Source organism: Varanus komodoensis, unplaced genomic scaffold, assembly GCF_004798865.1.
Source record: "Varanus komodoensis strain SLA01 unplaced genomic scaffold, ASM479886v1 scaffold26, whole genome shotgun sequence".
NCBI classification, from domain to species: domain Eukaryota; kingdom Metazoa; phylum Chordata; class Lepidosauria; order Squamata; family Varanidae; genus Varanus; species Varanus komodoensis.
Window position 1 is genome coordinate 3,398,929 of NW_025335684.1, and position 12,348 is coordinate 3,411,276.

Genomic DNA, 12,348 nt, shown 5'->3' on the forward strand with positions numbered 1-12,348 from the left:
TGATTAGAAGTCTGCCCGGTATGCTGACAAAGAGCTGCCCAAGATGAATCTTAAGTTCATAATTGCAAGTCAGATATTCCTGCATGGCCCAATGAGCAACAGCAGAGAAATCTAACCAGTCTCAGACTGAGGATTAGGAACAGCTGAAATATGCCACTGCGGTAAACCATAGTTGGGTTTTAAAGGCTCAAACGTCAGAGGAGCAAAATGGAGACTGGCTGCTTTTAAGGGGTGGGCATCTGCGACATCAGACCTCTGCCTCCATCCACACCCCCACAGAGATGACCTGGTCCTTTTTGGAGCCTTACAGGAAGACACCACTGTGGTGTCTCAAGCTCATGAGAAGAGCCCTGCTGTATCCAAGAGTCTTCCCAACTCCCCCAGCAGCATCTTCCTCCATGTGGACGACTGGATGCCCATGGGCATCAGAGGCCTTATCACTGCGAAACCTTGGTAGCTTCATGTTGGAAAAAGTGCTCATACATGCAATTCTATCATTATCTTGGAATAAAAAGACTTCCCCTAATTCTGCATTTGCGGGACCCACTCTGACATCCTTAGAAAGCCGGGGACAATCCGTTCCCACATATTCCCCTCCCGGTTTCCATTTTCAGTGTTACTTACAGCTACACACACTACCACGGATGCTACTAATTAGATCATTAATATCAGTCAAGATTATAAAGCGTTCAGTGCAAAGTTATTATTTATAGCAGGTAATACATTTGCACAATTTAATATTAAATTATACGATCATTTTCTTTTAATTAAAATGAGCGTTTTTGTCCTAGGGTTACGGGAAGCTTTGCCAAGAGAAGTGTTTATGTACTTGTCCTGGGCAAAAGAGCTCAATCAAAGGTGGAATCAAAGGACCGACCAAGCAACCATGGAAAGGACAAAGGATGACAGAGAACATCAGCTGTAAGGTCACATTCCCAAACAGCATCCATGAAACCAGGTTCAGCTCATCCACACATGGCAGTCTGTTCTTTGATTCCACCTAAAACAAAGCAGGGAGCACAACCATCTGAACAAGATGCAGGGATGATTTTTAGAAGGACGAGCCTGAAAATCTGAAGAGGGGAGAAGGTTAGAAGGTTCATGAGACCATGAGGTCCTCAGCAAATCACAATGTATATTGCCTACATTATTGGACTTTTCCCCCACTCAAACATTTCTATAGACTCTGGACTGTTTACAAGGAATTGAAACCAATCACTATTTAAAATTTCAACTAAAAACAAGCATAGCAAATAAAACTAAGATGGGAACTGATCTAGAATATGTCTTTGACAGTAGCAGACCCTGGAATATCAGACCCATCTCTCCCAATAGGCCATTCCACAGTTTAGGGGCCACCACTGAGAAAGTCCTCTTGGTAGTTGATATTAATCTTACAGAGGCGATCTTTAGAAGATTATCCCCAGAGGAACTTAGCAGGTGAGGCAGAATGTATGGGCAAAGGTGTACCTGAAGGTATTTTGGACCCAATTCCTGATGGGATGAAAGGTAATTACCAAAACCTTGCATTGCATCCAGTTCTGGCAAGAGACTTCAGCAGTGGGATATATGGTGCCTCCATGATGCCCAGAGACCAACCTGGCTGCCATGTTTTGTACTGGCTGCAGTTTCTGGCGTAGGCCCGAGAGTAGCCCCATGAGAAATCGAGCCTCGAGTTACCAGTGGATGTGCTACTGTTTTCAGATCTCTCTCCTCCAGGAAGGGACACATTTGGAAATGACAGAGATAATAACAGAACGCCAAGGAAAGGAGTGGTCCTTTACAATAACAACTGCACTATTTTCAACACAAGAAAAGGCTGTCAGATGGATAGGAGACCTCTCCTCTGAGCTCCCGAAGTCTATTTACCAGTAGTATGTGAATTGCTTCATCTACATGACCATACGCCTAAACATTAAACCATCTTTCTGACAACTGAGCCTCTGCGAAGGACAATGCCCTGAAAAGAACATCCCAGAAGAGCTTAATATCTGGGCAGGTTCACAGTAAGAGGCGGACGGTACAAGTCAGCACCCGGAATTGAGCCTGGAAAGCAATGGGCAACCAGAGCAGGACTTCACAGGAAGGCATAATATGGCCCTAATCCTGACAGTCGAGCCACTGAGTTTTGCAGCAGTTGTAGCTTTTGGATGCTCTTCAAGGGGAGACCGCAGTAGGTTCCGTGTCATGCAGCAAAGCCTTGGATAGCCATTCCTGGCTATCCTTAAGGGTGAGGAAAACCCAGAAAACCTCACTTGAGCTTGACACTCTCAAACAAGGTCAATATATCGACACTGACTATATTCTTTATCTTTCTCCTGAAGTCGCTTGCAGTCTATCCATTCAGACCCTCATCTGGCCTGTCCTAATCTTCTGAACCTCAAAGGATCCTCGCTTACCCAAGATCTGCCTCACCATCTCTTAGTGCCCTTCCCCGGCCACAACATCCCACCCCCAACCCAGCTTTCCTCTGCCTTCCTCATTGGAAATGGCCTCGTCAGTCCAGTCCAGTCGAACACCTTCTCCGTTCTGGGTTCCTCAGAGACACACCTGTGTGAGCTTGCAGACATGTGCGAACCAAGGTACCTTATAACTACATCTCTGTGAAGCCACAGCAAGTTTGATGGTCAATATGTAGAAAAATAATAAAATCGGCTTTCTTCCTCCAAGAGACATACCTTGATGAGCAACTGCACTTGTTTCTGCAGGCACCGCACTGTCGCTTCGCATCGCTCGCGTTTTTTCTTCTCCTCCAGGAACTGGCGCTGGACCCTCAGTAGCTCGTCTTGCAGTTGCTTCCGGGCTTTCTCCAACAGTCTGGCGCTGGGGAGGACAAAATGATCAAATGTAAGCAACGGCGAGTCTCTGGTTTCAGTGCAGATTCCTACAGGATGAAAGACTCTTCGAAGCCCTGGACCAGTTGGAGCCAACTTACAGCTAACAAAAATATCCTTTACTGTTGACCTGGATGCAATTCTTAGTTGCTACTAGCAACCATGAGCAAGAGTTTGGTGTAATGTTACAACCAGGCATACAGTGTATCACTAAACCCTTTGCATTCATTCCCCATTGCTAGTTAGGTGCATTCCACGTGGAGCTCACGAATGCACAGGTGTGGTTTAGCCATGCCCTCAAACAGTTGCAGGAATGGCACCTTCTTTGTCTGAGTTCCCAGAATTAACTGGAAAGGCATACAAAGTGATAGAGAATCATAACATTGATGAATGACGTTTTTAACACGATAATTTCCATTATGGGGGCTCAGAGGGAATATGGGAATAAAGGTTCCACATCATATGTTTACGTGATGTGATTAGGCAGCCGGAGTCAAGCTGTTTAGAATAGGGCAAAAGACGCATCTTCTTGATTCTCATATCAGAACTGCAAAAATATAGACCACAAATTCCCTGTAAAATCTTTTCCCAGCCATGATCTGTTCCACACTTGCATGTTAAATCCTTCAATGAATTAAAGTGCTATATTGAAGTTCCAGTTCAATTTGAAGCTATTCATATAGCAATTTAATAGTCAAAGTATAAAATTTTCCATTGTCATATTCAGGTGGGAAAGTTAATCACGAAGACTATAAATCTGCTGTGAAAAATGGCTAATTTAATAACTGGAACATCACTATGCCCCTGTACCGTTTTCTGTTTTAATTAATTAGTTACACAGAGAATGAAACCTTTGCCATAGAATGGCATGTACATCTTCTGTTAAACTATTATGAGTGCCAGGATTTCAATAATACAGACTTTCCGAGAGGGGAAATAAGGGCCTTCTCAGCTGCCACAGACGAAAGAACCCAATTTTATGCATGGTCATTCTTGGATAAATCAGCTGTAGATGACAGAATTCAAGGGGGAGCACACAGAGCTAACAATGAGATTGTATTTGCAGTGAACCTTCATTCTAATTGGCAGTAGGAACACCTTCTATGAAGATACTGAACTGGTCAGACTTGACATACAATGAGCTTCAGCCCCTGCCCCTTGGCCCTCTCCTTCTATTTTTGTGAGTTTTGTGCTTTTATTATCGATTTAACGGTTATGGACAACCAGAAAAAGCAACTCCAAATGTCCAATATCACCAACAATGTACAGACAGTCTAAAGTGGGAAAGGCATGAGGAGGCATCCCCTCTCCCTGTGAAGGAGCGATTTCCCACCACGTGGTGGAGCCTTCCCTCGGTTCTTGGGCCTTGACTCCAACCAGACTCAGGCAGCGCAATCCACGGTCAGGTGTACGGGAGTCGTGGTCCCCAGTGCCTACGGGAAGGATGGCTTAGTACACCCGTAGGAACAGGATGGTTAAACCCTTAACGGCTTGGGACCTGGATACCTAAAGGAACACCTGCGGCCATATTTGCCCTCCCGCCCCTTGAGATCGGCAGCAGAGGCCCTCCTCCAGGAGCCCTCAGTGAAAGACATCAGGAAGCAAAGTACCCGGAGGAGGGCCTTCTCTGCGGTGGCGCCCCACTTATGGAATGCGCTCCCCAGAGAGGTCCGCCTGGCACCATTGTTATTTGTTTTTTGGCGCCAGGCCAAGACCTTTTTATTCAAACAGTATTTTAATAATGTTTAATATTTATAGATTTTTATCTGTGCAGCCAGTGTGTTTCCAGGTTTTAATTGCAATTGTTATTATTTTGTATTTATTTATTTTAATAAGCTGTCCCGAGGCTATGCAGCAAGGGGACACATATAAAAACTTTAAATAAATAAATAATATTGGGCATCGATCCCACTTTTCAGTTCAGAAAGTGCCTGCACAATACAATTACATTTTGGCTGCTTCCACCCCTCCAATCCTTGGCATTGCTCCTCGGTAGTACATCACAACCCTGACTGGAAGAAAAATGGTGCGAGCTCGTTCTTTTGCCACTCTTCCCATCAACTCTCACCCCATCACACTCCTTTGCGTCGCGGCGATCCATCTCAGGGCAGGACACCAGAGTGGGCCGCTTGTGATGAATTAGCTTCGAACTCCCAGGCTCCCACCCCATTGGTTATGCTGGCTACAAGCTGCTGGAAGTTATAAATCAAAACATCTGGATGGTTACACGTTGCCAACCTTTGCTGTCCGCATTCGTTTACTTATTTCATTTTCATGCTGCCCAAAAGCCAGAGGCCTTTGTGGAACAAAAACGTCTCCGTGCTGAAAGGAAGGCAAGAGATGCAGCAGGTGTTCCGGTTAGTTCTAGCAATTCGACCCACTGCATCTCTGCCCAAAAACAGAACACGTCCTGCAGCGCTTGCTACATAAACCTCTGACTTTGCTGTGGCCAAGGAATCAGAGTGACCAAGCCTTTCATTTGTTTCAACACTCATAAAAAATTAAACGCCACATCTAATGGCCAACTTGAACCAGGAGCATGTTGGCATTTTCAGAAATCTTTGCAAGTTCAAAGTATATATTCTTGCCCTTAAAATAGGAAAAGCGACTTTTGTTTACCAGTCTATTGAGGTTCCCCACTGCCCCACGTCTTTTGAATGAAATGGCAGAATCTTTGTGTTGCAAGTGGCTCTGAATCGCCTTTTAAAGCAGTGCTCTTCCTGCCTTGAGGGCACTTTCATATAATCCTAATGACTAAAAAGAAAACTTGCACAAAACTTTCCAAGGGCAGTGAAGTACACGACGATTTCTGAAGTGATAAGATTGCATTTTAACAGTTTCCCTAAAAAATGAAAATTACAAAGGGGAGTACAAGTTCTCTCCCTCACCACAAACACGCAAAATATACAGAATGTGCCATTAGAATTTTCCAGAATCCTACAGATACGGCAATGGGCATTATGGATAACAAAGACTAACAAGGCTGCTCTGGGGTCAGCCATCTTGAGCAGAGAAGCATGGAAAAAGCACCAAGCGAGACGCTCAAAGTTACACAGGGACAAGGAAAAATCTGGTGCAAAAGCATGGATGCCAGAGTCAACAGATGGAAAGAGACTTTGATCAAAGACGTGGCCTTAACATGGCAGAATGGATGCCAGGAATGCGGGGAAACGGATCAAAACCAAAAGTTGCTAGCAATTGAGAAAGAGACTGCCACTGGCCATCCAAACCACAGCAAAGGCAAAACTGGGGAGGGCTGTGGTGGGCTAGAGAGGAACTGGAACCGGAACCGGAACCCTAATCCTAACCCTATAACAGCACTGGGTCGGTGACAGATGTAGCAACCAATACCAATATTCGGAAAGCACATATGGTTCCGACCCATAGATGCTACACTGTCCATGTCAGCACTTGCCCGGAGACAACTCTTTGTACAAATAGCATATTCGACAGCACTGAAAATGCGATATACCACGGCCTTGGAGTATCCTTACCTCACACAGCTGCATGAAAGGGTGTGCAAGAATCAGATAAGAGGTTAACAAAGGGAAAGGCAGCTTTAGAAAAACAGACAGCGTTCAAAAAGCTTACACTGCAGGTTTCTGCTTGCTTTCTTCCTAAATCGTGGATCGTACATGTTGGGCTGGGAGGGAAAGCGCAAGCGTTCCGATGGGAGTATAAACTTTTCTCCGGAACAAAGGACAGATGTTCCATGAAAGCAGCACATCTTCCAAGTCCAGGTCAGACATTTCTCTGGCTTTAATGCACAGCATGTCAGAAGGGAAATGAGCAGGCACATGGGCACTGTACCGAAGTCTTGGGGGAACAGCTAAGCTGAGGATGGTCTGGGACAGTGATGCTGTAATTCTTTACCTTCCATTTACCTGAAGCAACTACAAAATTTGCTTTGGTTCTCTCGGCGAGCTTTTAAAGGACTGATCCAAAAGGAAGGGACATCCTGCCAAGCTCAAGGAACCAAGGTTCAACTGGGATGCCAGGAAGTACTTCCTGACAGGACCCCAAAGGTATGGAATGGGCTTCCTTGGGAGGTGGTTGAAGCCCCATTGGTGAGGGTGTTCAAGGACAGGCTGGACATGCACATGGTAGGCATGTCATAAGCAAAGCTGGCTGAACCCTGGGGTCAGACTAGATGGCCCGGGGAACCCCTTCTGACTTGTTCAGTTCCTGTGTTTCTATCTCTAGTAAACACAAGGCTAAACATCAAGCCCAACACTTTTCGGGCTGATACTGGGGAAAAAAATCTGTGGGAGCTTTTAAAGATTTTAGGCATGCCTACAGCACCGTACAAGACCTCTGTTCTCCACTGACTTCTTTCTATCACGGCACAGTGGATTGCCAACAAAACGATAGCAAGGAAAGGGCAGGAGAAGCACAGGGAGTCTTTTATTCCCTGAAAGTGAGTGGTGCCAAATGTGCCAGGTGGTGGACTGGCCTGTTAGAAATGCTGTGTGAGGAGAATTTCACCCTGACAGCGGCTCATGCTGGGCTGGATAACCTTCTCTAACCTTGCAGTGCTGAATTTTACCCTCCTTTATCCCAACTTATCTTCCAACAAGCAGGGCTGCGTCTCTAAACTGCTCTGAAGAAGGAGTTCTTGATGTTGCACTGCATTCGTCCATCCGTCCCAAACATGTAGTGATGAACGCTGGATTTGCTCAGCTAGTGTCGGGCACAAAAAACAGTATCCTGGATGCTCTGATTGCTCAACGTATTCACATCAACTTTGCTACGCTGCTGAACTGGCCATGTTCTCTGAGAGAACTGGGCATGTTCAGCCTTGAGAAGAGGAGACTGAGGGGGTACGGGATATCCCTCGATAAGGACCTCAGAGGCTGTCACAAAGAGGAAGGTCCAGATCTCTTCTTGCTGATGCCAGAATGTAGGACAGGAAATAATCAAGTCAAGTTGTGACAACCCAGATTTGGGCTGGACGTCGGGAAAAGCTTCCTCACTGTCAGAGCAATATGGCGATGGAACCAACTGCCTGGAGAGGCGGTGGGCTCTCCCACACTGGAGGCATTCGAGGAGAAACTGGGCAGCCCTCTGAGTGGGATGGTGTGACATGGTGTCCTGCAACAGCCGGGGGTTGGACTCGATGGCCTTCATGGCCTCTTCCAACTCTACTATTCTGTGATTCTATGGAGGAGATCCTAGAATCCTAGAATATTAGGGTCGCAAGGGGCCAAGAAGGCCATTGGGTCCCATCCCCGGCTGTTGCAGGACACCACATCACACCATCCTTCTCCAAACTGGCTTGAAACACTTGTTCAGGTTCTAAGCCTCTAGAGGCATTGTGCCACGGGGAAGCCGGACCGCAAGTGGACAGCCGGAGAGGGATGGTTTGACCTGCTTTCCTACACTAAGCAGTGGATTGGACCTTTCTTTCTGGCCCCTTCCAACTGGTACTCTTCCAGGACACTTTATCCATCTGCCAAGCATGCGCCTCTGCGTCACATTTTCATCCGGCTCACGGATGAAAGGAGCTAAGGACAGCTGCTGTGCATGGGGCAATCCAAACAGTTGTCTCCTAGTTTTTATGTGAATGAAGCACATACGGTTCAGTCTTACACACAGGAAATAAATACTGGTGCAATGCAGGGGTTCCTGGCAGCGTAATGATGGAGGAATCATGGTAAATGAGTGCAGAGGGGCACAAACCAGTCGCCTCAGTGAAAGTAATTTCCTTTAAGCAAAAAAACCTGACAAAACTCAAGCCAAAACACTGTCTGGTTCCCCACCCACCCAAACGGCAGTGCCTAGCAACTCAAGTCCGATATCTTTAAAACGAGCTTGAATGTCAGAGAAAAGGCAGGAATTAAAACCAAACTGACACAAAAACTCTATGTATTCCAGCAAACAGAATGCCTTCTTGACCCCAATTGCTATGTAATGATCTACTAAAAGCTATTTACGTAAAAGAACTTTCCACCTTCTTAGACTACGATGTCAAAATTATTTCTACAGGGATAACCATTCCCATGGAAACAGAGAGCCAAACAAAGCCGTATTTCATGCCTCAAACATACCCGAACAGATGAAGTGGCCTTGAACCTCAGACCAATTTAGTTTTCTCCCAAAAGGTGTGCGTAACCATTAATATCATGGCTTGAATTCATTTTATTCCAGACTGTTACAAAGACTGTAAGTATGTAGGGATGATGACTTGGTCAAAAGCAGAATTTAATATTATGCTGAGAAGTAAATTCATAGAAATTCAGTATCTTGACAAAGCTAGCTTCTTTGCCAATCTTTATGGCTTGCAAAAGACCATGTAGGGATCGGGGCTGCTTCTCCCAAAACCCTCTTAGGTGGATGATTCAGGCTCTGAATGAGAAGCGGAAGAAGAGGCAGGGTCAAAATGCTCAGCTGAATTGCTGAGGTCAATGAGCTGCAAGGTAAGCCAAACAGCTGGTGAGAACAAGGTCACGGTGGAACAGGGGCTCACAGTGGAGGGGTATCAATTAGCCCAGTGGTTCAATGCCAGATTGAGCAAGCAAACCAGTTAAGTTACATCTGGTGTCCCTGCCCTCTAGCCCAGAAGCAGCGTGAACCTCCCTGAAGGTGGAGCCAACTCCATTTGCTGCAGGAGGGAAGAGGTAAATCCAATTTAGAATAAACTCTCGGAAATGAACAGCACTGTACAGCCAACAGGATCATTAACTTGCTAGATGCCTCTCGGTAACAAATTTTATAGTTTTCATTCTGTGCTACCAAACAATTTGTGAAGAATTAAGTGCTTGCTGTTTTATGCATTTATCTATCTCTGTGACAAACACAGGCATTGACCTTTTATCGGAACAGACTATTTGTCCATCTCAGCCGGTACGCGTTTCGGAGGCTGCCAGATCTTGGGCAAGAGGTCTTTCCCAACACCTGCTACCCAGACCTTTGATGGAGTTGCTAAGGGCTGAACCAGAGACCTTGTGAACACAAAGCATTCTCTGCCACAGAGTTGTGTTCCCTCCCAGGAACAACCTCCCCGGGATTTCGTTCATGTTCTGCTGATAAGCGTGAGCCATTTTTGCAATTGGCAAGCATCAGGTGTGGTTGTTCTCCTTTTTGGGGGGAGCAGGGGAGGTCCTATGAGCCAGCCTGCTATCCTATGGCAGATCAAAGATGTAGGTGAAGGGAAATAAACTATAATAAAAATAAAGAAACTGAAGCAAGGAAATAGACTCATCCCCCCCACCACCACCACCCTGCAGCCTCAGCTGTCTGCTTGCAGTTGGCTATTTCAACCATCTAATTCCGATTCTAAATGCTTTGGAGTGTCATTACACTTTTTTCTTTGAAAAACCAAAATCAAAACAACTGAAACAAAACTGAGAATGAAGAAAGAAAGAAAGAACAGAGATTGAAATAATTACTAATCAAAGGAGAGGCCAGGACATGGAGTGGAGAAGCCACCAGACATTTCTACCCAGTAATTTCTCTCCGTGTCGCGTCTGATGAGTTTTATATTTCTAACATTTCATCAATTTGAATCACCAAATTCAATTTGCATCCACAGATAAACAGAAAGCGAATGGTAAATATTCTCATCTGACCTTGAAGTGAGAGAAATTGCCCTCTACAATTTCAACTCAATCTGAACCATAATGAATAATCCAATTTGCCCCATCAATTCTCAACCTGTAATCATACTATTGCTTATTTCTGGAATGGTTTTGATGCCTGGGCACAACACAGAGGGGTGCAACTCCCTCCAAGCTGCCGTCACCTGTCGGAGCAAAGCACAGTCGCATCCAGAGACAGAGCGCTCCACGTCGTATTGGGAACAGCTCCGAAATAAACAGTGCTGACAATCTGTGCCTCTTGAAACCAGGTGTGGATCGGCAAGTCCCCAGCTAACGGGCTATGGCTCTTGGAAGGCATGGCCAGGGCCTGGAGAGAGAGGAGTCGCTTGCTTCCGCTTATCCGCCAACGGAACCCCAAGCTGCTGCTTCCTCAGACTCTGGATGTGGCTCCATATTCGGTCTCCCTGCGTGTAAAGCCCCATGGCCCTTTCCTTCTGGATTATGTGCTCCGTATTGGACTGGGCAGCTCCTCCATCCTTGTTCTCCCTAGAATAGCCCATCAGCAGCCCCTGCATCTCCAGACTTCTGTGGACCGTGCCTACCAAGCACAACAAACTCTGCCGAGCACTGGAAGCCTTCCCGAGCCCCTGTAGCACAGCTCGCTGGCCAGCCCATGCAGAGCCAAAGAAAGCTGCCTTGCACGATCGGTCAATCCAGCCCAGGATGGTCAACGTGGAGGGATGGCAGGGCTGAAGCACCACAGCCGCCACCTTCTACAAAGCAAGCGCCCCGTGACCTCCGGGCCACCAGTCCTGCCAGGTGCCAAGGGACACCTTGGTGAAGAAGCTTCCTGAGAGAGGCTGCATCAGAAGGGAATTAAAATTAGCAGGCGCTTCTGCAGATGAGAGCCACAGCAACGGGCGGCTCATTCCTGCTTAAGCTGGAGGCGCACCTGCGGCTACCCTGGACCACCACCTGGGAGGACGGCAGTGCGACAGTGCAACCTGCAGCTCTAACTCAGCTACCACTCGCCTGGGCGCAAGATGAGGACCGATGGGAAAGGCCCTGATGGCCATGCGCTGTCCCATCCTCACAGCCCTCAGGGCATACGTAGAGAGCCTCCATCACGATGGGGGGTGTAGGTGTCCAGAGCTAAGTATGCACAGAAGGTACTGGAGGCCTTTTGCCGTGCGTGTGTTCAGAAGTGCACCTGGGAACACACCTTCCTCCTACCTAGCCACCTCTTTTCAGCCCAACAGCAGCAGCCAGGCATGGGACCCCAAGCCATGGAGCCAAAGGGAAGCCTTGGGACAGCAGGGGCAAGAGCAGCTAAGACATCTCGTGGCTCCATCAGAGAATCCAAGCCTGCATTTCCGCCGGAGGGGAAGGGATGGGTGCGCAGTCTCCGGCTGAATACTCAGAAAACAATCTTGCATTGCGGTGCACATTAAAATGCAGAAGACACCTCTTGGCACGGGCCTATCATTGGGCAAGCCAGTTCCAATCTCTTGTCAGAAGGGACAACAGCTTATTTCAATACAATAAGAAATAGGGAGAAAAACTAGGTTTTTTTTAAAAGCCTGCAAACCAGCGCAGCACTTCGGTGACAAAGGCCCCTTACAGATTTGTGATTCATTACTGCTTCATGAATGCTCCCCAGGAATGCCTACACTGACCTTTTCGAATCAGACTTCATTCTGAATGCATATTACTGTCCTCCCACAGGAAATAACCGTCACACGCAGCCGGTCACTCACAATTCTTCTGATCTGTTTTTATTTCACAACTGCAATTCCTTAGCAAGTGGAATTTTCTGACAGAGAATTAAGGGTAGGGAAAATCAATCTCTCCGAGGCCTCTTCAATGATCTGAATAAAATGTTAGTGTTTCGACTCGGCAAACGCCTGCCTGCCTTTAATTTCTGGATATTTACTCTGGGTGCTTACACAGACCTTGGAGTTTGTTAGCTGGTTCCT

General features: G+C 46.6%; 1 protein-coding gene across 1 annotated transcript in view; it reads right to left on the bottom strand.

Moving 5' to 3' along the window:
• MAD1L1 (mitotic arrest deficient 1 like 1) overlaps positions 1 to 12,348 on the bottom strand; it is a 365,974-nt gene that overhangs the window by 257,739 nt on the left and 95,887 nt on the right. The window contains exon 11 of the mRNA XM_044433287.1: positions 2,679 to 2,823. Coding sequence (XP_044289222.1) covers positions 2,679 to 2,823 — 145 coding nt within the window. The remainder of the gene's footprint in view (positions 1 to 2,678; positions 2,824 to 12,348) is intronic.